Raw genomic sequence first — 27,719 nt, forward strand, 5'->3', positions numbered from 1 at the left:
TTTTGGGTAGAGAGTCAAAGCTTTGCATTCCATATTTGTTGCATATTCATTGTTTTCTCTCAAAAAGTTAGACTTTCAGAGGTAGCCGGGTACTAATGTTCATGTCATAACCCTGTGGAGAAGTCAATGAATTCCCATATTTACAGATATCACACATGTTTCTGCTCTCAAAACCTACTTTACAACGTGCGTTGTACCTATTCTTGAATATGGTTCCTGTATTTGGTCAATGGCCTGTGATAGAAATATAAAGAGAACAGACAAAGTATTTTTTTCTCAGAATAGTCAAACGTAGATGTCCAGTCCTTGCAAACCTTACCAAACACGAAATTCTATTCACTCTACAAACTCACGATCTCTCTCTTCGGCGTCAAGTTTCAGATTAAACATTTCTTTACAGAATTATAAATGGACAACTTTTTACTAATGAACTCTTGGCATTTCTTCACACCCGGATCCCAAATACCAACAGCAAATACAACAACTTATTTTACACAAAAGTTTCAAGGCTATCCCTAGAACAAAGATCACTTCTGTATAGGCTACGAAACAGGTCCAATTCATTAAAAAAATCGGCCAGGTTTCCATCTATCCAAGCAGGCTTTCAGAACGGCGTGAATCAAGCAGCTGAAGACCAATTAATATTTGTTGTATCCTAGTTGTTATTGTTATATTCTTGTTATATATGCATGTGTGTTTGTGTGCCCGTGCTTCTCCTTTGTTCATTTCTTTTTTTTCTGTTGATATGCTGATGTAAAATTGATTTTATCTGTATTCAGGATTTTTCAAATAAAGAAAATAAAATAAAAATATATCTTCTGCTTTCAGCCTTGCCACCTTTTACGAGTAAGAAAATAGATGTTCCCTGTGCTCACCTTAATCTCCCGTTTAAGTTGCAGTAACATCTTCATGCAGTTGTGTTTCAAGCATTCAGTCTTGTAATGGTATGTCCCATGTGAAAACGTTCTGATTAAATATGCAACAAATTCCTTCGAAGTTAAATATTTAAGTAGGTGATGTTGTAGAAGAAACATTATTAATCCAAGAATCCCTACTGTGGCTGACTGATTCCGGACAATGTGAATGGATGATATTCAGCGAACAAATCCCCCACAATTCAAATCACGCTCTGTCGCCATATTTTGATCAAACAGATCACATCCTGGGTTGAAAACCTGCCAAGTGATTCAAGATATGATTATCATGAGCATATGAGGAATGTGTATTCATAAAATATTGCAAATTTCTCGCTGTAAGAAGTCTTCTCATACACTTTCCTGAATATGTGCGAATATGTTTACCAGACTTCATGCTGTATCTTCCCAAAGTGCACTGCATGATGACGTCAAGTTGATATCATCCATTCGGAACACATCGTGACGTTGTAGCCCACGTGGCACGTGAATTTAGTGGGGCATTGAAATATCCATATTAAAACATGATTATTAGTGGTACTTCAGAAAAATGTTTAATATTTTTTCCCCAAAAAAGAAAATTTCTGGAAATTTCTACTTGTTTATAAAATGAGTGTTAATCATTAAGACTGCACTTCGATCACATCGAATAAGAGTTAACTTTAATAAGAAATCTTAAAACTCCCGATGAAAGTGACTTTAAGACTCAAGTTTATTGCACACGGGATACTATAAATATTCTTAATTTTTGAATGCAGATTGCACTTTGATTAAATTATTTTCAATTTTATCGTGTATAATAGATATGAAAGCTGATCGAAAGAATAGAAGCATTGAAATAAGGTCAAGTTCTTATCGTTATTTTTCCTAACTTAAAATAACAATCAAGTACAAAGGCTTATCTGATAACATTTTAGAAGTTTTGGTCGAAGACCATCAGTTACAAACTCGGAATCAACTCTAACTAAAGGTCAGTAATTTCATAAGTTTTTCTTACTTACTACATATTTGTTTTAATTTTCTGTATGGAATTGTGTGTGTGTGTGTGTGTATGTGTTACATTATAATTTATACATACTCTGAGTTTAGGAACACCCTTCTTCCCAACATGGAAGTCTTTCAGTATTCTAATGCAATCAATCAAATTTGATTTCACGATGATTATAAATGTCCTATTCCTATTACCCCGAGCATAATAATATTTTTTTTGTTCTCGCTTTTGGTTTTCTTACAGTAATTATTCCTTTAATATAAAAGTACAAAATTAAAGTGCTCCCCTGTGCTTTGCACAACGCCATGAAGGCATACAGGGGCTGTGGGGTTAGGGCCCCATACTTTCTTGATCATGGCTGAGGATGGGGGTGGTTTGATCAGCACCACCCCCGTGGCCGGCTTTACCCCCGAGAGTTTCCGATTCATGCCCAATTCACAGATTTCCACCGGGGGTCATGATCGGTGAATCGGGAAGGAATTCAGGCAGTCTGTGAATTGGGAATCTGTAAACTGGGAAGTCACCGAGTTTAATGCAGGTTCCCATTTTATATGACGCTGGGTGGGAGCCGGTGCCGCTTGAACAGCTGGACAATGTTGAGCGAGTTACATGTATGTGTTTTAGAATAAATATTTAATGTATAATTATTATTAATGTTTTTCTAGTTGCACCATGAAATACTCAGGAGTTATCTTGCAAATAGCTGCGTTAATCAGCGTGGTGTCTTCAGAACTTCAAAATGAAGCAAAGACATCAAGAGTCAGGCCTAGAGGTAAGAAAGAATTTGAATTTGATTTTGAATTTAAGATTTTGGGTGCGTCAGCACTAAGGCTATTTTGCACCCGTTACATTATACGGGGTCCAGCTCCTTATCGTTACAAATAACAACTCTAACGTTGCAGAACTAAAATCATAAAATATTAAAATCTTCCGACTTTCGTTAAAAGCTGAGGCTGTAAAGGTGCACTCAGCACACATAAGGACAAACGAACAGGACAATACAAACAAAATTATACTGGCCATGGGGCCAGTCGCCAGAGCCTCGTTAGTCTTCAGTCCAGTGTGTACTAACGTGGAAGTGAGGTTGACATTTGGGTGTACTACGTGGAAGGCCACCCCTTACACCCCAGGTAAGAAAGAGAAAACAAGTTTGGTGCACAGAAATGTTTGCTGTGTATTTCACAAAAGTTACATATTTTGATTGGATTATGATTATGTAGTTCATTTGCAGGATTTACAAATCAAGTAAAATTGAAAATATCGTAGCATGGAAATCAATGAAGATAATAAGTCATACGAAAATTATGATTTACATTTACGCGATACACCAAAAATATATTTCTGCAGATAATCTAATCTCATTCTATTGTTATTCGGGGCCTCCCCGATGGCGCAGTGGTAGCACCTTTGCCTTGTAATCAAGGGGTCTGGACATACAGTGTAAACTGAACTGGATATCGAACCCGGGATACCTTTACTACAAAGCAATGACGTTACTACTACGCCATCGGGGAGGCTTCATAAACGAAAACAAGTCTCTGCGCAACTCGTGACTCGTGGGGGCTCGACGTGAAAGGGAAAGGAGGGGAAAAGGGACTGCAGCTAACAGCGCTTTGCAGAAGCTTTCTGCCCCTCTCTGCTGTTATGCGCGACCTTGCCCCAGAGATTTCCGGGATGGAGTATAGGCCACAGTAGCCTACCTTGCCCTATTCAGGAACAGAGCAGTTTCGGTTCGAGGACGCAAACCCATGCTTTCTTTCGTCAGTCTTTGTGGACTAATCTCTCTTTAGGGACCCCACAGTCACTTGTGGAAGCTGCTTAGCAATAGTAACGGTCTTCGGTTCTTACTTTCATCGTTAACAGACAAAAATTTTGGATAATAGTGGAATCAAAGTCGTTAATTGATTTCCCAAAATATAATTATTTACTTTACATTGCTACCGAATGACAAATTTATAATGAGATTGTTTAGCTCCATCTCGTTTCCAGAATGCAGTGTTATATCTGGTAGATAGAACACTGACACTCTCAAATCAAAGCTATTGTGGCCGCGGTGGCTCAATGAGTTCCGCGGAAGTGCCCGTGCGAGCAACATCGCCGTGCCTCTGCTCGTGAACCGGTGAGTCATCGGGACTCTGGCGTGCTAGACGACGCGAAACGCGTAAATTTTCAAGTCACGTAAAGGTGTTAAATTGAAGGAAAATGGAAATCCGTCGTGTAAATACGCTAAAGTTATGGTTTTCAAGTGTGAAGAAGTGCCCATCATCGCTGATGCTTCATCGTTGGATACGGGATACTCTTGCATTGACTGAAGACCAGGTATTAAGTATTGAACTGGACCAATACCGTAAGTGCGTATATATTAAGCTAGTGACGCGTCTATTAGGCGAACAGTTAATGAATAAATTTGAAGGGAAGTTAGTGTATTGTGATGAGGATGATGAACATGAAATTAGATTAGATTGGGCTGATAGGACAACTACACTAGTGAGACTACATGTTATACCAATGGAAATAACCGATAGTCATATCCGTACAGTGCTTGCGCAGTATGGTGAAATTAAGACCCCTCCGGTGGACGAGCGATATTCGGATGAGCATATTTATAAAACTCGTACAGGCATTAAGGTGGTGAGAATGGTTCTGAATAAGCCAATCCCGTCCTATGTATCAATACAGGGCATGCAATATTGGGTAACATATTATGGACAGAAACCTACCTGTAAAATATGTGAAGACACTCAACACACAGCACGGTTTTGTCCACACCGACGTGGTGCTGTGGGTGAGCGAGTGATGCAAGATAATACTGGAGCATGTGCTACTCCTGTAGATATCCAGCCTAAGCAGTCATATGCAGCAAAGGTACATAGACCACCTAGCCAACGTTCAGCGCACGAGACGGATATAAAGGCTGACACACAATTTACAGTGTTGCCAATTCCAATCCAGTTGCACGAAAAAAGTGTGAACAATGAACGCGATAAAAATCTGCAAATAGAGCCGAAAAAAGCTGATGTTTTGGAACACAAAATGGACCCTACGAAGGAAACACCTCTACCTGCGTCTATCCACAGCACATCGTGGGCGGAAGAGGTGGCATCTTTAGACAACCTCCACAGTGACGTACGGGATAACGTGTTGGTGACTGACAGTCTGGAAACAACTGATCAAGCGATGCGCGAGTCTGACACTACGAGTAATCTTCAAATGGAGACTGACATGTACGAAGCAGGAGGATCCCATACACTGGAAGATCAACAAAACAAGGTTCAGCTTGGTGAAACCACAACAGGAACTAAGGACAATGCCAAAAGAAAATCAAATGTGAAGAGACTCCAGGAACAGAAGCAGTTGAAGAAGAAAAAAGTACAACAAAATGTGGCACATGACCCCCACCACAAGAAGAACGTGAAGCAGCAGGCAATAGCCCCCTCCCCAGTGCGTATAACCAGATCCCAAAGTGTGACAAATTTGGCCCCGAGTGTTGATTTACAACCTGTGATCGGATCCAAATTCAGTGTTTCCCCTAGTGTGTCTAGTGAATGTGTGGGTGCAAGTAAAAATGAAAGTCAGAAATAGCATGTGAAAAATGAGTAAAGGTATATGATGCTTGGTCACGTGTTTACACGAGGTACCGTGCACATATGCAAGGTTTACGTTTCGTGTGCATGGAAGTGAGTGGAAAAACAGTGTACGAATGTTAGTGTCCTCTGGGCAAAATGTATAATTCACAGTGTTGGGTAATCCTAGTTCTTAAATTTCTGTTAGTTGTATATATGATGACTACTCTCCGTTTAGCTACGATCAATATTAACAAAATGCGATCTTTCACTAAACAGGAGGCGCTAGGGGATTTTTTCCTACAATCATCTTTAGATATAGCACTTCTTCAAGAATGTGGAATAACAGCATTTAACCTCCCCCCAAACATATTAGTCTATAATAATGCGACTTTTCAAGCAACGGGAACAGCCCTGTTAGTACGTAACACCGTACCGATTACAAATGTGATGTGCCATCCCAATGGTAGAATTATCTCAGCAAAAATAGCTAATGTTTGGGTATATAATTTATATGCACCTTCAGGGACACAATTTAGGAAACAGAGGGATGCGTTTTTTGCGACGGATGTCGCTACTGAAATGCAGGGTACAAGAGAACATATAATTTGCGCGGGCGATTTCAATTGTGTCCTGCATCCGCAGGACCAAAGACCTGGCTTTAATACCTCCAATTCTTTGCAAAAATTAGTAAATGGGTTTAATTTTACAGATGTATGGAATGACAAATATTTTGGACAGAAAGGGTACACGTACATTCGTAATAATTGTGCTTCCCGTTTAGATCGATTTTATGTAACACCACATTTACGCCAACAAATCAAGTCACTTAGTATAACACCCACCTGTTTTTCAGACCATAGTGCCGTAATCATGGCGATAAATGTAATATACCAATAGTACCGAGAGGGTATGGCTACTGGAAATTAAATGCTTCTATCCTTACAGATGCAAATTTCCAACAAGCCTTTCAGGACCAATGGAATGTATGGGAAGCACACCATACCAGACAAAGTGATATAATTCGCTGGTGGGATGAAATTCTTAAACCGGGCATAAAACGGTTTTGTCTTAGTTATTGTAAGGAACGTTCTAGTGACTGGAATAATAAATATAATTTTTATTACCGTGTGCTGCGTGAACTTATTCATGAAGCCACTGAAGGGAAACAAGTGCAAACAGAGGTAAAACGTGTACAAGCTGTACTGCTGAGGATGACAGCTGAAAGACGACAAGGTGTAAAAATTCGCAGCAGACTCCCCCACTTTGATAAAGAAGAGGTTGCATCTATAAGCCATGTGCTGCAAGAAAGACACAATGCGAAAAGACAATTTATTAGCGAAATAAACGACAATTCTGAAATTAAAATAACAACAGCCCCGGAAATACGTAACAGATTTTACAACTATTTTGAGAATCAATTTTCCCAACCAATAACACATAATGTAGATTTGACGAATAAATTGGAATCCTTGTCCGAGGTCCTTGACGATGAGGAACGTGAGAAATTAAATAACGACTACACAAGCGAAGAAGTATTCCGTGCGGTTAAGTCAGGGAAGCCGTTTTCTGCACCTGGTCTGGATGGGATACCAAACAAACTCTACCAAACATTTTGGACGTTGATGGGAAAAACACTAACTGAATGGATAAATGCAGTGTTCCGAAGGTATAAAATGGGAAAATCCTCAAATACTGGGATTATAGTTTTAATACCAAAATGTGTGAAACCCACTGAAGTTGGTCAATATAGACCCATTACCCTCTTATGTACTGATTATAAAATATTCTCTCGCTGTATGCTAGGCAGACTTATGCCTTATGTAGAAAAACTAGTTGGAGATACACAATATGTTTTTGGTATGAACAAGAAAATTACAAATGTCTTACAAACGCTTCGTGAAGTGCTTACTTGTTATAGAGTCAATAGCAATAACCATGATAATGCTATATTAGCAATAGATTTTCAACGAGCATTTGACTCGGTACACCATGATTACATATTTAATGTGCTTCAAAAGTACGGTATACGTGGACATTTTTTGTCAGCATTTAAAAGCCTTTATAGTAACGCAACATCCAAAATACAAATAAATGGATTTATGACAAGAGAACTTCCTATTCACAAGGGAGTAAGACAAGGTGACCCATTATCGATGATAGCTTTCTGTATCGCATTGAGACCTCTTCTTTCTGCATTAGAAAAGCAAGTACAAGGCATCACCATACAATCTATAAACACAAAGGTGTTGGCCTATGCTGATGATGTCAATATATTAATAAATACGCAGTCTGATATTGCTGCGACGTCTAAAGTATTACAGGAATTTGGTCCCCTTTCAGGGCTCGCAGTAAATCAGAAAAAATCAACTCTTATGCATTTAAACCCGGATATAACTTACCCTCAGAGCGGAGAATTTCATGTTGTTCCATCGATAAAAATACTTGGAATAATTTTCGCGAGCTCCCTTCAACGAATGATCCAGTTAAACTATGACAGAGTGATAAATGGTGTTAAAGCAGTTCTACAAATGAATAAATTTCGAACACTTAGTATACAGTCAAGAGTGACGTTTGTACAGGTGTACGCTCTCTCCAAGGTGTGGTATGTAGCAAAAATCCTCCCGTTGAGGCAACTGGATATTTTTAAGCTCAAGAGTGCTGTGAACTGGTTTGTCTGGAACGGTCAAATCTTGCGTGTAAATCACGCAACGCTTTGTTTACCCTATGCAGAAGGGGGAATGAACCTTGTAAACGTGGAATATAAAAGCCAGGCTCTACGTATTCAAGCTGATGTAACGACACTGATTCAACACCCAAACAGCCTCACTAGTAAAGTTCTGAGACACGCCTTGGACAACATTCAATTGGAGGCCCCCATTGATGTTACAAGACTTCCAGACAGATTATGGTATTTTAAGAATACAATAGTGGATATCAGTTACGCTTTAATACAATCTCCAATCCTTCCAACGCAAGAGACGTCAAAAATATATAGAAGACTGTGTTCACTATCACAAAAACAGTGTAAAATTGTAGATCGGAATCCAAGAGTCAATTGGCGGGAAGTATGGAATAATATACAGGCCCGCCACCTTACGTTAAGAGTCAGATCAGCGTGGTATATAATTGTTCACCAAATATTCATTACTGGAGTTAAACTTTATGATATAAAATTAGTAAATACTCCAATATGTGCTACATGTAATGTACAAGATAATTTAGTGCATAAGCTTAGTGAATGTCAAATAATCCAAAAATCATGGTTATATATCAAAAAACTTGTGAGTACAATTTGTCGTACATCAGAACGTAACATTTCAGTAGATATTCTTTTGTATCCTTCCTTTGCATATTATCCAAGAACAAAACGCCACAGTGTACAATGGCTCTTAGGCCAATATGCCCTTTTTGTATCCATATATAGGCAACAAGATTTTCACATCCAATTGATCAATCACCTGCACCAGGAATACCAAATGATCCCTCGTTGTAAAAGATACATGTTATATGCAAATTTCCTAAATGTAATGTTAACTTTATAATGACAAAAATGTAAACATGTACAATAATATGTAATAGTTTCAAATAAATAAAAAAAAAAAGTCGGTAACGCGTCTGACTACCATGCTAAAGGTCCCGGGTTCGATCCCCGTCCGGTTCAAATCCGGGAACTTTTCTAACGTAGGAAGCGGCCCCGGCGCCCACCCAGCGTCGAATTACATGGGTACCTGGGGGAAACCCTGGGGGGTAAAGGCGGTCAGGGGCGTGGTACTGATCACATCACCCCCACTCACGACCGGATCAAGAAAGTGTGGGGCGTTACCCCCACACCCCCTATACGCCTTCATGGCGTGGTGCTAAGCACAGGGGAAGACTTTACTTTTATTTTTTTACTTTACAGAAGAAGAAAACGTCATTGACCAAGCAAAAACGTGCAGGTGGGGTTTAGAATTCCTGAGCTAATCTCCACACGAGGAAATCAGGGAACTACTAATGAGTAGAGTAACCTGGTCATGAAAAACTACAACAACGACTGGGGTCGTCGTGCTGACCAAACTTCATCCCGTAACTGGTTGAATGATCGCCCACCTCTTATTTAATACGTACTCTATATCAAAGATAGCGAAATGTGTGACGTATAACTATAGTATGTTTCTACCAGACAAAAATATCCGTAGGTTGACGCTAACACATTTGCATCCCATACCATCTGTCACCTTCATGGCGACAGATTCCTAAGGGCATATCCTTCATCAATGTACAGTGGGATCTATTAGTATTACCATGCAAATTGTCCATCATCATGTTCCTTCACTTTATTTTACCCAATAAGAGCTTGAAGAATTAAAAGAAAACTCAATACAAGCTGTTGACAACTTGTGTACCAGCATATATGAAAATCCATCCCTTAAAAACGCATAGCATGTAAGAGATAAATTAATGAAAATAGTCATGGACAATTTGCACTATAATACTCATGGATCCCATTGTACGTGTATATTATTAATATGTCATATAGGTACTCTACATTTCCAAATGCGAAAACAAAACCACATTCACACTTCCTTCGTTTACGTTAGCAACTTTTACAGAAATCCAGGCTATAGATCAAGTTTCGTTAAGCCCCTGTGCCTAAAGTTGTCTTTAAAACTGACTTTTCGTCCATTGAGAATTAAAATGTTTTATCTCCAAATTGTAAACAAATCGAGATATTTTGTCTGTCGTCTATTTAAGATGTAATTGTTTCATCTCTGCTTTCGTCTGAAGCCTACATACAACCAATATTGATATATTGAGATTTTGGTTCATGTCCATAATTTGGAAGCAGCCATGAGAATGCAAACTTCAACAGCAACAATTTCCTCAACCAACTCCAAGCGCCATCTGAGCATGAGATAAACCACTTGCATTCTAACCTCAGTCACTTGTGGAAGCTGCTTAGCAATAGTAACGGTCTTCGGTTCTTACTTTCATCGTTAACAGACAAAAATTTTGGATAATAGTGGAATCAAAGTCGTTAATTGATTTCCCAAAATATAATTATTTACTTTACATTGCTACCGAAGACAAATTTATAATGAGATTGTTTAGCTCCATCTCGTTTCCAGAATGCAGTGTTATATCTGGTAGATAGAACACTGACACTCTCAAATCAAAGCTATTGTTGAGTGCAATTATTCTATCTGAAATTTCAATAGTTAATTACAGCATAAATACCTAACCAAACAACTACCTCTTTTTAGAGAGGCTTCACTATATCAGCCTTTGTAATTATACAAATTTTCAACGCAATGGTGACATAGATCCAAGAAATATATCATGTCAAACTTTAAAAGGCTCTAATGAAAAAATGGACAGAGAACATTTACATTCTCAGTGGACATTTTGTCTCCCAATTATTTTTTATCAAAAGATAGTTTATAGCTAACAGTGTCATATATTTAAGTACACAAGTTATTTCGTATTCTCTTAAGGCAAAATACACGACATATTTCCCTAGATTCTCGCGTTTATTCAATACTTCAAACATAATTTCTCTACCATGCTAAGTATATTTTAAAACGTTTTATTACAATAGGTTATATTTGTGCAATATTTAATAATCGACATGGCTGAGTTCGCTCAAATGCAATACCAGTTATAAAGCTGCTATGAAAGTTAAGAGCAAAACATCTAATTTTGAGGCAGTTTGGCGTAACTGGGACATTTGTGCCTTGTTCCATATTGACCCATCGGCCTCCCCAGCCACACACTATGAAACTGTACGATAGGTACCGTCATGGACACTTCTGGGTTGTAATGATTCCATTGTAAGTGAATGAGATCATTACAACCCAGAAGTGTCCGTGACTGTACAAAGAACAGACTTCAAGTATGGTGTTGTCGTAAGTGACGTAACCTAGTGTAGTTCGAAAGCGAGAAATGGAGACCACAACGCGGGACACGCATCGTTGCAGGCTTGAGTACTTTACTCCTGCATTCGTTGTTTATTTGTTTGAAATCACGGAGATAGAAAGCCAGCAAGTTGTTGTTTGAATTTCTTCTAATGTGTGGAAATGTATGTGTGAAAACATTTCAAATTGGAATATGATGGTGAAATACGAATGTTTAAAACGCGGGAAAAATAATGTGTCCTCAGTTTCATATACTGATCGTGTTTGGGACTGCAGTCGAAGTGCAATTTGAAAGACTTTCACTTACAATCCACGACTTCAAGACCTAACTGCGAGACCATTCTCGGGGGATGTTCGCTTCAAGTACGGTCTTGCATATTTCGGACACGGTCTCTGTTTCAAATTCTTAATGGTCAAACATGTTTAGACTTTTCGCAATTAACCTTTCGACAGAGATTGAACAATGAACAAATGAAATTGAAGATTGGGGCAAACTGAATGATACATCCGTACCTCGGGCAGGATTCGAACCTTGGATCTCTGGCTTCGCAGCCCTTGACACAATATACTTCGCCTCGTAATGTTATAAATACATGCACCATTGTTTTGGGATTGCTATTTCTTTAGTTTTTTAACAATGATGAATGATGATGTAACCAATTGTTATACAAATTCGTTGCTATGCTTCCTGTAAAACAATGAATCTAGCCTGAAGTTAAACATAAGCGTATCCATCAGTTGGTGAATTTCCTCTGTTTTGAATATTCTAGGATTGTGAACTGACAACTTTACTGCGTGAGTTCAGAAAATAGAAATATTTGGTACTATTATAGTATGGGTGAGACACCTATAAATCATATATTTCGGACTTTCTTACATTGCTAACGTACTATTTTGGAATGCGGAACATTTCCTAAGGTGAAATAATGCATTTCTAACTAAGATAATGTCTATTTCTTACATTTACGAGTACATACTGTTACTTGTTGTTTCGATTCTGTAACACATTATGGCGGGCGATAGCGTACTGGTTCAGGGCGCATTGTGCGAGTGTTTTGTCGATTTATGCAGTTTCAACCTTGTTTACCGAAAAATACCATTATGCTAATACCTCGCAAATTGTGCTAATACCTCGCAAACCATTCACGTAAGATTAGGTTAGGTTAGGTTGTTAGGTTAGGCAAGCATAGTTTAACAAATACATAAAAAATTAAAAACACTTCATGACATTAAAATTCAATTCTTTACTTACTTATATCACTTCAGTTTCATCACAATATAAATCGTGCTTCAACATTCTATAGTTTGTGACGGTCCTGTGGATCCTCACAATATAATTAATTATATGTTTATTGAAACTATTAATTTCATATCATACAAATCACTTTATATTAACGTTTAAAAATGTATAATTATTATTTTGTACAACGTTAATTATGTTTTATGTTATTTATTGCACTATACGCTGTATAAACGAGATATTTGGAATTCTAACGTTGCTATAGCAACAAGAATCAATAGTCATTATGTGGTAATGTGTGTGACTAAAAATGGAAATATAGGTAATAGTGAACTGCATATTGCTCAGTTATTTCACTAATAGAATAGACCCATAGAAGTTGTATCTTCACCTTCGCGTTTTAGTTTCAAATATTTATGAACGAAATGTAATCGTGCAAATGATTGACTTGTGAACGTCACAGTATAATTGGTGGTCCAGTATTGTGGAACGTTATCAGCACGATCTTGAGTGATGTGTTTTGCGTGTTAACTTACACCATTGTTCTCGTGAATCTAGTTTTTACTTAAATTTATATTATGTACGCATCAAGTAATCCTTATAATCTGAGATCCAAAACAAGTCTTACAGCTAGATCTATCAATTGTGGTGATGAACCTGATGAATCACAAAATAAGAATGGTGCCATGAATATGGTGAAGTGCTGCAAAGATCCCGATAAGGAAAGGTTGGTAGATTGTGAAAATTGTGGCCATTGGTATCATTTACAATGTTTGGGTTTGTCCGATAAGCATTGGGAGTTATACCAGTTAAATGAAAATTATTTCTGTACAGATTGTGATCCATCTTATGATCCGTTCAGTATTGAAGCTTTTGTGCAATGGAAAAGAAGTCAAGAAAATTTTCAAGAAATTGACATTCGTCCTTCTGTGTTGGCAGAGACTTCAACAGGGCAAAGTAATGTTCCTTTTCAAATGTTTGATCTGCTGGCAGAGTTAAGGAAAATCAGCGAGTCACAACAGATGGAATTTACAAAAATTAGGGAAACTCAAGATTCTATTAGGCAAACTCAAGAGTCTCAACAGCTTGAGTTTACAAAAATGAGGCAAACTCAAGAGTCTCAACAGCTTGAGTTTACAAAAATGAGGCAAACTCAAGAGTCTCATCAGCTTGAGTTTACAAAAATGAGGCAAACTCAAGAGTCTCATCAGCTTGAGTTTACAAAAATGAGGCAAACTCACGAAATCTCATCAGCTTCAGTTTACAAAAATGAGGCAAACTCAAGAATCTCAACAGCTTGAGTTTACAGAAATGAGGCAAACTCAAGAATCTCAACAGTTTGAGTTTACAAAAATCAGGGAATCTCAACATGAAATTCAAAATTCACAGCAACTACTCAAGCTTGACTTCCACGAATTGAGTACATCGTTACGAAAGGAATTAGCTGAAGTTGCCGAGTCCTGCAAATTAGCAACACGTTCATTACATCAGGAAATGGAAAGAGAAGTGCAAGGACTAACAGAGAAAATCGAGGAAGTCAACACTACTTGTACAGAGAATTCTGATAAACTTGCTGGATTGAATGATCAGATTACAGAATGCCAGAACAATGTTTCAGGGTTGTCTCGGCAAGTTCAAAGACTTGAAGTCGTTGTGAGCAAGGACGAAATAACTAAGCGCGTGGAAGCATTTGAGGAAAATATTACTAAGTTAACATCTAATATTTCGACTAATGTTGAATCAAGTAATCCTGCACAAGTTTACAGTTCTCATGTGAATAGTAACTGTCAACCTGGTATTCCTGCACGGAACCTAACCTCTCCTAAATCATCTGATTCTTCAGCGTGTGATGTTTCTGATGATGAACACAATCGCATTGCTTCACAAAGACACAAACGTTCTAGAAATAATCGAGTGAGAACTAGTAATACTAACAAGTTATGTCAATCAACCCGTTCTTTATATTCTGATGGTTCTGGTCAGGAAAGAAAGAGGTAAGTATACCAAAAGTCAGCAAATCCGCAGAATCATCGATGCGATTATCCTGACAATTGTATGCGTTCGCTTACTCAAGAACCTCGACGGTTGGTAAGATTGAATGAACTTACTGTTCTTCCTAAATATTCTGGAGATCCTGAACAATCAAGCCCACGTAAGTTTATTAAAACTTTAACGTCCTACTTAGACTTACTGCAAGTTCCTGACATACAAAGGCTTGAATGTATTACTAATTGTTTTCAAGGACCTGCAGAAGGTTGGTATAATACTCATGTCGATTCGTTTACATCGTACAAACAGTTTGTTGACGAATTTCTGAATCACTACACGTCTTATTCGTTAACTCAGGCTCAATTATCTGAACTTAGAAGTCGTAAATATGATCCTAAATCGACGAGTAGTATGGAAGTAGTTGCTATTCGTACGCATTCAGCATATTATAATTTAGTTGATCGTCCGAATGATGCACAAGTTATTGATATTTTAATCAATCAGTTGCCCACATCTATTGCACAAACAATATTAGCTGCTAGATTAGTTAAAATGGATGATGTAATTGCGTTACTAACGAGATTGGATTTAGTGAATTCAAGATCAAATAAGAGTTTTAATGTTCATGATAATGTACGTGAAAAAATTTCCGACATGATGGTAATAATTCTAAAAGTTTTACCGACAATAATAGTGCAAGGGCAAAACTGAGAGTTCAAAATGTTGCTAAAAGTTCATCGTTTGTGAACGATGATGAACCTAATGGAAATCAAGGTTCAAGACGTAACGTAAGACCTAATGATAGTGTTCATTTTGTTTCTTCTAGCGATGAAAATAAAAGAATTAAGATTCCACGTACAGATGTTCCATTTGTTGCTGAAACCAACAATCAAACTCCAGTCAGAAGATGATGATATTTAATAGCAATAATAATTTTGGGAAACCTAACCTAACTAACAGACCATATAATCGTTACAGGCGTAATGGTGAAGGAACTCAAAATTTCCGACAAAATAGAAGTTCACAAAGCTCACGATACTTCAACAATAATGGTAGATTTATGAGCAACAGTTTCAATGCCAGAAACGAGCAAGAACAACAGCAATTTACACTGCGTCCTAACTCTCAGTTCTCTAACAATAATTTCCACTCATTCCAACCATGCAATGTATGTGCCAATTGCGGATATTCTTCTTCTCAGTTGTCAACGGGAAACAGTTGCAATGCAACTGCAGTGGCGAATACTCCATTAAATGAAAATGCTCCACCTTTCGATCCAAGAGAAACTTCTTGTAAACAGTTCATTTCTTCTGTCCCTGAAGCAACATTAAACGAACGTCGCGGGTGAACGTGGACCAGTTTGCTCGCACTAACATAATGGAGGGTCCGTCTAAATCATATCGTAGTGATAATATAGGCACAACTTGTCAGTATGCTGTATTAAGTAATTCCGCTTTATCTGAAGTTTATCATTGTTATCCACTTTCAATATGTTTTCAATTAGATTGGTACGAAGATGAACCTACTTGGATTTTAAATGATACTGGTATACCTACTCCTATTACTGATCAACCTTTGATCACAGGAACAGTTTGCGGTATTACGATACAGTGTGTCATCGACAGTGGAAGCCAGTGTAATTTAGTCAGTTATGAATTATGGTGCAGTATAAAATCAATTATTCCGAGTGCCAAACTGGATACAGTGGATCAACTTAAGTTATTGCCGTTTGCAGGACATCAGAAGTTTCGTGTTGCTGGTCGGAAGATTATAAGTATTTCAATTAACTCGGAAGTTTTTACTTTGGAGATGTTCGTATTGAAGCAACTGCATGCTGAATTAATTCTCGGAATACCATTTTTAAGGCAATACAAAGCTGTACTCGATTTTAGAAGAAACGAAATTAGTTTGATGGCGTCTACTGGTTCCGAATTGGTTCAGCCATTTAACTCTAGCAAAATCACAACTGATAGGGATCGCTGCCAGATGCAGGAAGTTACTATAGTCAAAGCAGCAGAAAATTTACTTATCGTTTCTCTAGATCAGATCACAACGAAGGTGCGGTCGTGTGGATCACTCAACACGGAGCAGCAGTCTCAGCTTGAGAATCTAAGAATAGAATATATAGGTTGTTTTCTGATCGATCCCGATCTGCACTCGTAGAACCTTATCAAATTGAACTAGACACAAAGGAACCAATCAAGGCACCTATATATCCGGTACCGTTCGCCAAAAGAGCAGCGTTAGAAAGGGAACTAGAGAAATGGAAGGCCTGGGGAATAATTAAAGAGATGTCTTCGCCTTATGTAAACCCAGTACATATCGTCCCAAAATCTAATGGTGAGTGGCGTCCAGTAGTAGATTTTCGTCGCCTAAACCAACATGTAATTTCACCACTTACCCATGTTGAACCTATAAACGAGCTACTTCAACATTTTAAGGGTGCAAGATATTTTTCTTCGATTGATCTCTCCTGTGGATATTTTCAAATACCACTTACGAAAGACTCATATAAGTACACAGCTTTTTCGTATCGAGGACGACAGCACGTGCTTTGTTACTTGCCATTTGGTATAAAATCAGCTGTTTCTGTTTTTGTTGAGAGAATGAATAAGGTGTTTGGACCAGAGACTCATTCATTTCTGATGATACGAGGGGCGAATAGGTTGCTCTGACCCTAACATAGAAAGAGCGGCAATAGGGTTCCAATTTTTTTTATTTTTCAACATACTCCCCTGCAACTCCAATGCATAGAATCATCAGAAAATTTTTGCCCACGAATATCATTCTTCAAATGTTTGAACAAATGGAAATCACTGGGGACCAAATCTGGGGAATAGGGTGGGTGCGGCAAGAATTCGAACGATAAATCTGCAATAGCGGCCCTCGCAATGCGTGAGGTGTGGACAGGTGCATTGTCCTGGTGAAGGAGCTCACCGCGAGTCAACATCCCACGCCTCTTTTTCTTCATGGAATCACGTAATTTCTTGATTAGATCACTGTAGTATGTGCCAGTGATGGTTAGGCCTCTTTGTAGATAGTCCACAAGAAGGACACCCTTGCAGTCCTAGAAAATTGAGGCCATCACATTCTTGGCTGACGTTTGCACCTTGAACTTCTTCATTGGTGGAGAAGGTGGGTGTTTCCACTCCATGCTTTGTGATTTTGTTTCTGAGTTGAAGTGATGGACCCATGTTTCAACCATAGTTACAAATCGGGCAAGGAAATCGTCTATATCAGCACGAAACTTGTCAAGAAGTTCTTGACTGATGAGCACTTGTGACTGACCCAAAGATGTTCATTTATTTCATTTATTATTTATTGTTTAATTTTGTGTTTAACATGCAGTATGATATTTAGGTTGTTATCAATTACTATTTTGTTATGTTCCAAAACGTTGTTGAATTAATAAGATGTATAATTAATTATTGATAATGTGAAATTGCGATGTATAAATTTCTATACATATTTTGAGCATAGCAACGAAAAACAAAAGAAAGTAGATAGATCAATAAGTGAAAAATATATTGAAATTATATATAGTGACGTCCGAGTTTTCTTTGAATTTAACAAACTGTAAGTAGATTTGGACAAAGATAAATACTAGGATGTTTCGTTGAAGTGTGTGTGAAAGACTTGCTTCAATAATTTGGCGCCTACAGCCAGGATTGAAAAAGAAAGGACAATCTTCTGATGCGTGGTGAGAAGTTTGCGCAATGGTAGTTATAGACTTTTAAAATTTTATTTTGTCTTCGAGTTGCAATTTGTTTAACATGTTGCGAAGGCAAAATTGGCGACCCTAAATATTTTATTTATGTTTATTATTATTCTGTGCAGTCATGGCAGATAAAACTAAAGAAACTAAGTCTAGACATTCACGTAGGCTAAAGTCTAATGTTGCATATGAAGGAACCTACTTAAATAGTAGTAATTCTCACGATGGTGACATTTGTGATGTACAGTCAGGTAAGATTGAAGGAGTGGCTTGTTGTGATAAAATCGATAATGACCTGAGGCATGTTCAATGTTTTGATTGTCATTCGTGGTATCATGTATCATGTTTGAAACTTTCCGTTACACATTGGACAATTTATTCTACAACGAAGGAAAGATACTGTTGTAACAAATGTGATCCAAGTTACGATCCTTATCAATTGCCGGCTTATTTGGAAAGCATAAATCCTAATTTAAGTGACATACTAAACAGCATTAGAAGCATACAATTAGCTGTTGTAAGTTCTAACCAAGAACTTAAGCAGTCTAATCAAGAACTTAGGACTCAGTTTGAGCAGTCTAATCAAGAACTTAGGATTCAGTTTGAGCAGTCTAACCAAGAACTTAAGCAGTCTAATCAAGAACTTAGGACTCAGTTTGAACAGTCTAACCAAGAACTTAGATCAGAATTAAACCTGTCTAATGAAAATATTCAGGTTAAACTCGACGTTATATCTTTAAAACAAGCTGAATTATCTAGTGCACATACACAGTTATCTTCACAGCTTGATGTTAAATTTGAAGCTGTTAATCATGATATTAGTCATGTTAACAATCGGCTCAATATTTTAATGTCTGAATTTAAGGACAAAATAGATGCGGTAAGTACGGCGTGTTTACAATCAACTACACGTCTTGAATCTGTATTAGATAATAAATGTAGTAATGTTGATGACAAACTATCTGAATTTGAAAATGTACCAGGCTTATTGAAAGAACACGTTGTTGATTGTGACGAACGTCTAAAGGATGTTAATAACAAGTTTAATGATTATGATCAAAGTTTAGATAATATCAAATCAAATTATAATTCTAACATTGTTGATCTCATGTCTAGAGTCACTATTTTAGAAAGTAAAAACGATGTTAATGCTGATGTACATAAGCATATTTCTCATTGTACAGAAAAGTTCCAACAGCTTAATTCCCATATTGAAGGTATAGAACAAAATATCAAAAAGCTTCAAACTGATGGCAAGGATTTAACAGTCAAAGTTAATTATAACGATAATGATGAAGGTAGCGTAGCCTTTGCACATAATTCCTCTGCTCGTAATTCTGTTGTTACAAATAGTAATAGTAGAACAAAATCAATTGTTGTGGATAATACAGAATCTAATACATGTCGGAATGGAAGAACCCAGTGTGATATTGGACTCAGTACTTCGTCTAGTGATGTATCAGATGATTCTTCTAAGAAAGTTTCCGGTAACAAGAATGTTACTAACACTCGTGCTCGTAAACATGTCCGTTGGAAGCACAAGAATAATAAATCTGTAAGATCTAGCTCTGACGAAACTTCCGTAAAGAAATTCCGAAGTAACGACGCAGAAGGTTCATTCCCAAAACGAGAGTTAGGTGCTGAGAAATATAACTACACTGATGCTTGCTATCAACTGTTTGGTACAAATGCACATGCTACTTCTAGTTCTGTGTTTACTAAGAATAATGACAATGTTAGTAATGTACATAATAATCCACATTTTAACCCACAAATATCAGAAACTAACCCACAAAATGATTGTGTTAGTAATATATATCGTGATGCAAGTGTACCATGTTCAGTTTCGAACAATCACGATGATCCTCATTCTTCTGTAAATGGTTCGAGATTGCATAACTGTAGTAACACAGGGTTAAACGGAGCAAATCATATTTGCTATAATCGACCGTATAGTTTGAGAGGAAGAAGTGATCATCCTATAACTAGAAATACATGCAATGGAGAAGGAAATGCAAGAAGTGGACGTTTAAAATTAAGTGAATTATCTCAATTGCCTAAGTTCTCGGGAAAGATAGAGCAACAATCAGCGAGAGAATATATTGAGCAGCTGGATAACATATTAAATGTTGTAGGAGTGTCAACAGAAATGAAACTGCAAAGTATTCAACAATGCTTCATTGGGAGAGCTGGTTATTGGTTTCGGACTCATAAATATTACTTTAATTCTTATGATCAGTTTGTACAAGAATTCATTAATCAGTTTGCTTCTTCGGAAGTTATCCAATCACAACTCTCCGTATTGAGGAATCGCAAATACGATCCTAGTGTACATGGCAGTTTAGAGACTTTTGCTTTAAAAACTCACTCCAGTTATTGCAATTTGGTTGAAAATTCTCAAGATATAGATGTTGTGCAGTTAATACTTAGCCAATTACCTGATAATATTGCCAATCACATTACTTGTCACGAAATTCGTTCAGTAGAACAACTGACTAGCATGTTAAGAAGGTTAGATGTAATAAAATTTTGTAGAAAGGGGCTTGTTGCTCTTCCTAATGATGACAACGAACGTGAAAATATTCCAAAGGTTTTTAAGAATTCGGAACAAAATAGAGGCAAGTTAAATGTGCGGCAAGTTAATGTTCGACGTTCGAAGAACACTAGTGTTTGTACTCAGACTCCAACTAGTAGTGGGTTAGAAGCCAATGCTGTTATCAATCAAGGTAACAAAAATCGGCAGGGAAACAATCTTCGAGGTCGATATTTCAACAATTTTAGGCGAACCTCTAATAATTATGGACATCATGGAAATTTTACTGCACAAAACAATGATAATAGCTTCAGATGTAGAAACGGAGGACAATTCCGAAATAATTACAGGCAAGATAATTATCGTTCAGCTACAGGACAATTTAATGATGAAAATTTGCTCAATCAATCGCGATTCTATTACAGGAATGAAAATCGCAGTGCTAATAATAATACAATGCCATATCAGAGTTTTCCTGCAAATTCAAATTCATTAAATTCTCAACCTGAAGCAGCAAGTTTGGTATCACAAATTAATTATGATTCTACAAGAATGGCAAATCGTGAACAAAATACTTCACAAATAAATCAAGTACAAGGTTCTTTACCTTTAACACAAGTTCCGGTGAGATGTTAAATTAAAAGGTTGTATTTTATTTGAGAATTGATGTGTCTACAAAGTACAGTAATAAATGTAGACAATACTTTTATGAAAGGCCATGGATGCCCTGACGATGTGATGATTATCTTCGTCTAACAAGTTTATGTGTGCGCAAATAAGTATGATATTTGAAGAAACAGTCGCAGCATTATGTTATTACTTGCTACTCAATTGACAACTTGATGTATTTGGTCAAGGAAATAAGTAATCATGTAGCTATATATGAATAATTACGGAGTTTCCAACTGAGATAGTGAATTGGAAGATTTGAAGAACAGAATATCTAAGTGCATATGTAGTATTTCTTGACTGTCCTGTATTATCTACATCTATAAATTACTATTGCTTAAGAAATTATCCAAGATTTAGTGAAGAAGTGAAGTAAGAAGGTTTGAAGATTTTGAGAGTTACATCGGACAATACAATTTCAGATGTAATAATTTATGTTCATGATTGTTTCCATTCAAGAATATTGTCTTTAGTTTAATGTACTGAATGCATGCAACTAAAATAAAATTAAGAATATGTCAGTCAAGTTTGATTCACGGAGATCATAGTGAACTGAATTAATATTGTTTGAAAAAAATATAATTTATGTTGTAATTTAAAAATGCAATGTTCACAAGTTTGTAACTAAATGTAAAATTTTCGATATTTACAGATCTTAAATAAGTCGAAAATTTTCACCCGGAAGGGGTGCGTATTGTGACTGACCCAAAGATGTTCATTTATTTCATTTATTATTTATTGTTTAATTTTGTGTTTAACATGCAGTATGATATTTAGGTTGTTATCAATTACTATTTTGTTATGTTCCAAAACGTTGTTGAATTAATAAGATGTATAATTAATTATTGATAATGTGAAATTGCGATGTATAAATTTCTATACATATTTTGAGCATAGCAACGAAAAACAAAAGAAAGTAGATAGATCAATAAGTGAAAAATATATTGAAATTATATATAGTGACGTCCGAGTTTTCTTTGAATTTAACAAACTGTAAGTAGATTTGGACAAAGATAAATACTAGGATGTTTCGTTGAAGTGTGTGTGAAAGACTTGCTTCACACTCGGGTACGCTTCTGATCTGGGGTGAGGTTTCGAGGGACCTATCTTCCAGCAATTTCTTTCATTTGCAATTCCTGGGTAATTATGTTTTGCACAGTGCCATATGACAGGCCACACATCTCAGCAACATGACGGATAGTGACTCGACGATCCTTCAGCACGATATCGTGGACTTTGCTAATGTTTTCGGTCGTCATGACAGTTTTTGGTGCTCCACCTGCATGTTCATCCTCACACGACTCTCTCCCACAATTAAACTCACGACACCATCTCTTCACCATACTGTATGAAGGACCAGTGTCCCCTAGTGTATCCACCAAGTCCTCATGAATTTTGGATACCGTCCACTTCTTCTTCACAAAATATTTGATCACCGCTCTCACCTCAGTTTTCTCCATTCTGGCACATTGACACAACTTCACTCAGTTATACCCCTGTAAAAAGAAAACTGTACACTACTCCGACTTGCAAATCAGAATGAAAGCATACAAAGGATCACTAAATAATAACAAAATAAAAAATCAATCATAACGTCATTCCTTCTATGTTAGGGTCGGAGCAACCTGATCGCCCCTCGTATATGTGGATGACATTTTAATATTTAGCCCAACAATAGAGAAACATTTTGAACATCTTGATTATGTTCTACAGACATTGCAGATGACGAACATGTCCATAAAATTTGCCAAATGCAAATTTTTCCAAACGGAAATTAAGTTTTTGGGTCATGTGGTGTCTGGTTCCGAGATTAAGGTCGATCATGATAAAGACTCAGCTATTCTACAGTTTCCTGTTCCTCAAAACAAAAAGTCACTTCGCAAATTTTTAGGACTGGCAAATTGGAGGAATCGTTTTATACATGGATTTTCAGATATCGCTAGTCCATTATATCATCTTTTACGCAAGAATGTGCCATTTTATTGGACACCTCAGTGTCAAGAAGCTTTCTTGTTATTAAAGAATGCTCTAATTTCAGCACCATCATTAAGTCAACCCGACTTTGAGTTGAGGTTTTCTGTTTCTGTTGATGCAAGCCAGAAAGGATTAGGTTGTGTACTTTGGCAAGTTAATAATGATGAAATTCGTGTCATACAATACGGCAGTCGTTCTCTTAGAGGAGCAGAGATTACATATAGTACACACGAATTGAAATGTTTAGCTGTATTATTTGCTCTGGAGAAATTTGCTATATATCTTAAAGGAACTGATTTCAACTTATATTCAGATCATAAGTCGTTGTCTTGGCTTAAAACTGCACAATCACTTAATTCTCGTCTTACGAGATGGGCTCTCAAACTGCAGTGTTTTGATTTCACGTTATATTATGTCCCAGGAGTTTCGAATAATATTGCTGATACGTTGAGCAGATTTCCGCCTTGTACCACTTATTCTGTACTTGATGATAAATTATATATCAATCAAGTAATTGTGGAAGATTCACAAGATGATACTTCTTCTATTTGGTTAAAAGCTCAACGAGCAGATGAAAAATGCAATAATATAATCTGTCACCTGGAAGATAGTACAACTGATAAAGACTTTTCAAAGTATCTTATTCACAACAAAATTATTTTTTATAAACCCAATTCAGACGAAATTTGTAAACTTGTAGTGCCACGTGAGCTTATACCTTTGGTATTGCACAAAATGCATGATTTAAATGGACATTTTGGTTATCAGAAGGTTTTAACAGCTTGTAGAAGAGCATATTTTTGGCCGTACATGAGAAAATCAATTAGAAATTACCTGAAAGATTGCTTAGAATGTGCACAAACAAAGATTGTAGGTCGGCCGTTGCGGAGAGATAAATATCACGTCGTTTCTCACCAACCACACGATTTCCTCTCTATTGATTTAATCGGAAAATTACCAAGATCACGTAGATATGAATATCTCCTCACAATTGTAGACGTTATGTCAAAGTTTGTTATGATTTATCCGTTAAGAAAAGTGACTGCCAGAGAAATTTTCAATCGTTTTGAAGAACAATATTTTAAACATTACCCTGTATGTAATGTATTATTATCAGATTGTGGAAGCCAATTTACATCAAATGAGTGGAAAGCCTACATGGATTCAAGGAAAATTAAGCATATTACTACCACTACATATAATCCGAAATCTAATCCTATTGAGAGGTACAATAAGGAGATTGGTAGGTTACTGCGATTATTCTGCAATGATAATCACACCAGTTGGTATCCAAAAATAAATTCTATTATTCAGTTATTAAATCATTCATGCTCTTCAGTTACCGGATTATCTCCTAGTGAACTTTTCTTACATGAAGATATGAAGGACTCAATATTTGAAAAAATCGGCTGACCAGAACAAATTAAATCTTTTCCATGGAAACGCAAATTGTTTTTAGCAGAAATCAGGACTACTGTAGACAATCTAGAAGAAGTAGAAAGATTAAGAATGCATTGAAGTCGATCAAACTTCAAACAGGAGATTTGGTTATGATAAAAAATAGGCAAGTTAGTTCTAAAATTAACAGCCAGATTCATAAATTGTTCAACTTGTATATTGGGCCATTCCTTGTCAAGGAAATTAAGGACAATAATGCAATTCTTTACACAATGAACCAGCAATATTATGACAAGGTGAACTTTTCAAATTGTAATGGTATAGTGGGGTCAGTTGCGGTTGCCCACAATATTTAAACTGGAAGCGGCTACGGGCAACAGCAACTGAGAATGAAAAATAAGACCCGTACTATAGATCACAAATTATTAATTTGCGTAGTACTTCTCACGCGATAATGTGGGAGTTTACGGGCAGTATCTGCGAGAAGCACGAGACAAAGGCCCTGTAAGAGAATACAAATATATTTATATATATATGTCGAAGGGTCCGGCAATGAATGGCACCTTTATGCTTTCTCCATTGCGAGTTGTTAGTTTACGTAATTAAGTTAACGTTATTCCCTCTCCTTGTTATATCGTTGCTATGCCCCCAACGATCAGCTTAGATTTAATTTGTGTCTTAATCTGACATATGGACAAAATGCAGGTAGCAAAAATATACTATTTCAAATAACAATATTTTTGAGATTTATTGCGTATTTTGTCAAAACAAGACGACTTGTAAAAGAGTGCAAAAATAACAATCAAATCTGTAAAAGCAAAAAAATACAATATTCATAGACGTACTACCACGCTTGTTAATTCCCAGGACGACCTGCGTGCATTATTGCAATACTAACATTCAACCACCTGCCAATTACTGATAAATAGTACATACACTTTTATATATATAAATATTTGCAACAGACATGAATAATGTAAGCACAATAAAAACCCCACCAGTAATCACTCTTCTCCCCTTTCTGGTACGTGTTTCATATCCAGTATAAGTTCCCTTTTCATTTGACTAGTATGCCTTAGATACATGCATATTCCAATTCTTGTTCTGATTCTGGGGCATTTCTAATGCTACCGTTAAAAGAGGGGGTAACAAAGATAAGAGTTCTGCAAGAATTTGCGGGTTCGAAGAAGGATTATATGCTCTTTCACATACTCCTGTTCAATTAGTTACCATTTTTTTTTTTTTTGTCATTCGGCAAAAAGGTTAATTGACACGTTAAACGTTGCTCTACTGGATAGAAGAACAGAACTTGCCTGTTCGTTAATTTGGTCTACCCCTGCTCAGAGGTTAATTTACGCGTGTCCATCGGACTTTTAGCAAGAACAAGCATTTGGACAATGAGGGCCAAACGTAATTTAATTCAAGTTCAACACAAACGTAATTTAATTCAAGTTCAACACACGTATCTGCTCGAATTCCTTTTATACATATATACGTAAACCGGCATTGGTTCACTTGTTCAGTTCAATACACAAAGGGGGAGGGGTCAAAAGCAAAGGTTTCATCGCCTTAACGTAAGATGAATCGGAACATTAATACAGGAAAAATACGGCAACGTGTTTTTGCATTCCAGAATCCACAGCGACGAGTTTACGTACCTAACAAAACGTTCGGTCCAAAAGACAAAAGACGCCAAGCTCCATTTGTAGTCCTTATGGCCTTTTGCAGTGTCACATTTGCTCAAGTGGTGCGAGCCGCTGGCTTCTATTCGACACGGAACATGGCTAGGCACGTCTCTCTCGCTGACGAGGAAGGAGGTGTAAGTACAGCAAAAACTGGTTGTGTGCCGTTTCGTTCCTGGCGATGAAGTGTGTCGGACTGTGTGCCGAGGTTTACGGCAATCCCGTTAGTACAGAATCTGCCACTAGAGGCAGCACAAGCAGAGCTATCAGGGGCGACGCCATCTGATGGCCGAAAATTGAACCCATGAACATGTTATACTTCAATTTTCTTTTATGAAAGGTTTACGAATATCAAAAATATTTGAAAACGTTACAAAATCTTCGAGTGTTTAACTGTTCGGAAGAAAATCAACTCTTGTCTGAAAATTAAATTTATGAGAGTAGATACTGGAAAAAGGAAACCATTCTGTTTATTATTTTGTACAATTGAATGTTCTATTATGATCTGATATGTTATTACCTGTTAAGCACAAATCTGTTTATGTGCAAGTTGTCGAATGTCAGATAATATTGTGCATTTGTAACTTTGTTTTAGTTATGTTGATAAACATCTGACTGATTTTTAAATGAAAACTCTTCCTCGCTGTTTCGTAGTTTTCATTTTTCCGGAGGAGGGGAATGTTGTGACGGTCCTGTGGATCCTCACAATATAATTAATTATATGTTTATTGAAACTATTAATTTCATATTATACAAATCACTTTATATTAACGTTTAAAAAATGTATAATTATTACTTTGTACAACGTTAATTATGTTTTATGTTATTTATTGCACTATACGCTGTATAAACGAGATATTTGGAATTCTAAAGTTGCTATAGCAACAAGAATCAATAGTCATTATGTGGTAATGTGTGTAACTAAAAATGGAAATATAGATAATAGTGAACTGCATATTGCTCAGTTATTTCACTAATAGAATAGATCCATAGAAGTTGTATCTTCACCTTCGCGTTTTAGTTTCAAATATTTATGAACGAAATGTAATCGTGCAAATGATTGACTTGTGAACGTCACAAGTTACATATACTTCATGGTACCGGCTTGTTTAAAAAAAATTCATGCATTCTTCTGTCCAGTGGAAAATTACTCT

At 36.8% G+C, this 27,719-nt stretch overlaps 1 protein-coding gene across 1 annotated transcript in view; it reads left to right on the forward strand.

The window, feature by feature from the left end:
- The first annotated feature begins 1,867 nt into the window (after positions 1-1,867).
- LOC146005345 (sialate O-acetylesterase-like) overlaps positions 1,868-27,719 on the forward strand; it is a 102,639-nt gene continuing 76,787 nt past the window's right edge. The window contains exons 1-2 of the mRNA XM_083144532.1: positions 1,868-1,884; positions 2,571-2,677. Of these exons, the coding sequence (XP_083000658.1) occupies positions 2,578-2,677 (100 nt within the window). The 5' untranslated portion in view covers positions 1,868-1,884; positions 2,571-2,577. The remainder of the gene's footprint in view (positions 1,885-2,570; positions 2,678-27,719) is intronic.

Source organism: Lepisma saccharinum, chromosome 23 (genome assembly GCF_977018435.1).
Source record: "Lepisma saccharinum chromosome 23, izLepSacc3.1, whole genome shotgun sequence".
NCBI classification, from domain to species: Eukaryota; Metazoa; Arthropoda; class Insecta; order Zygentoma; family Lepismatidae; genus Lepisma; species Lepisma saccharinum.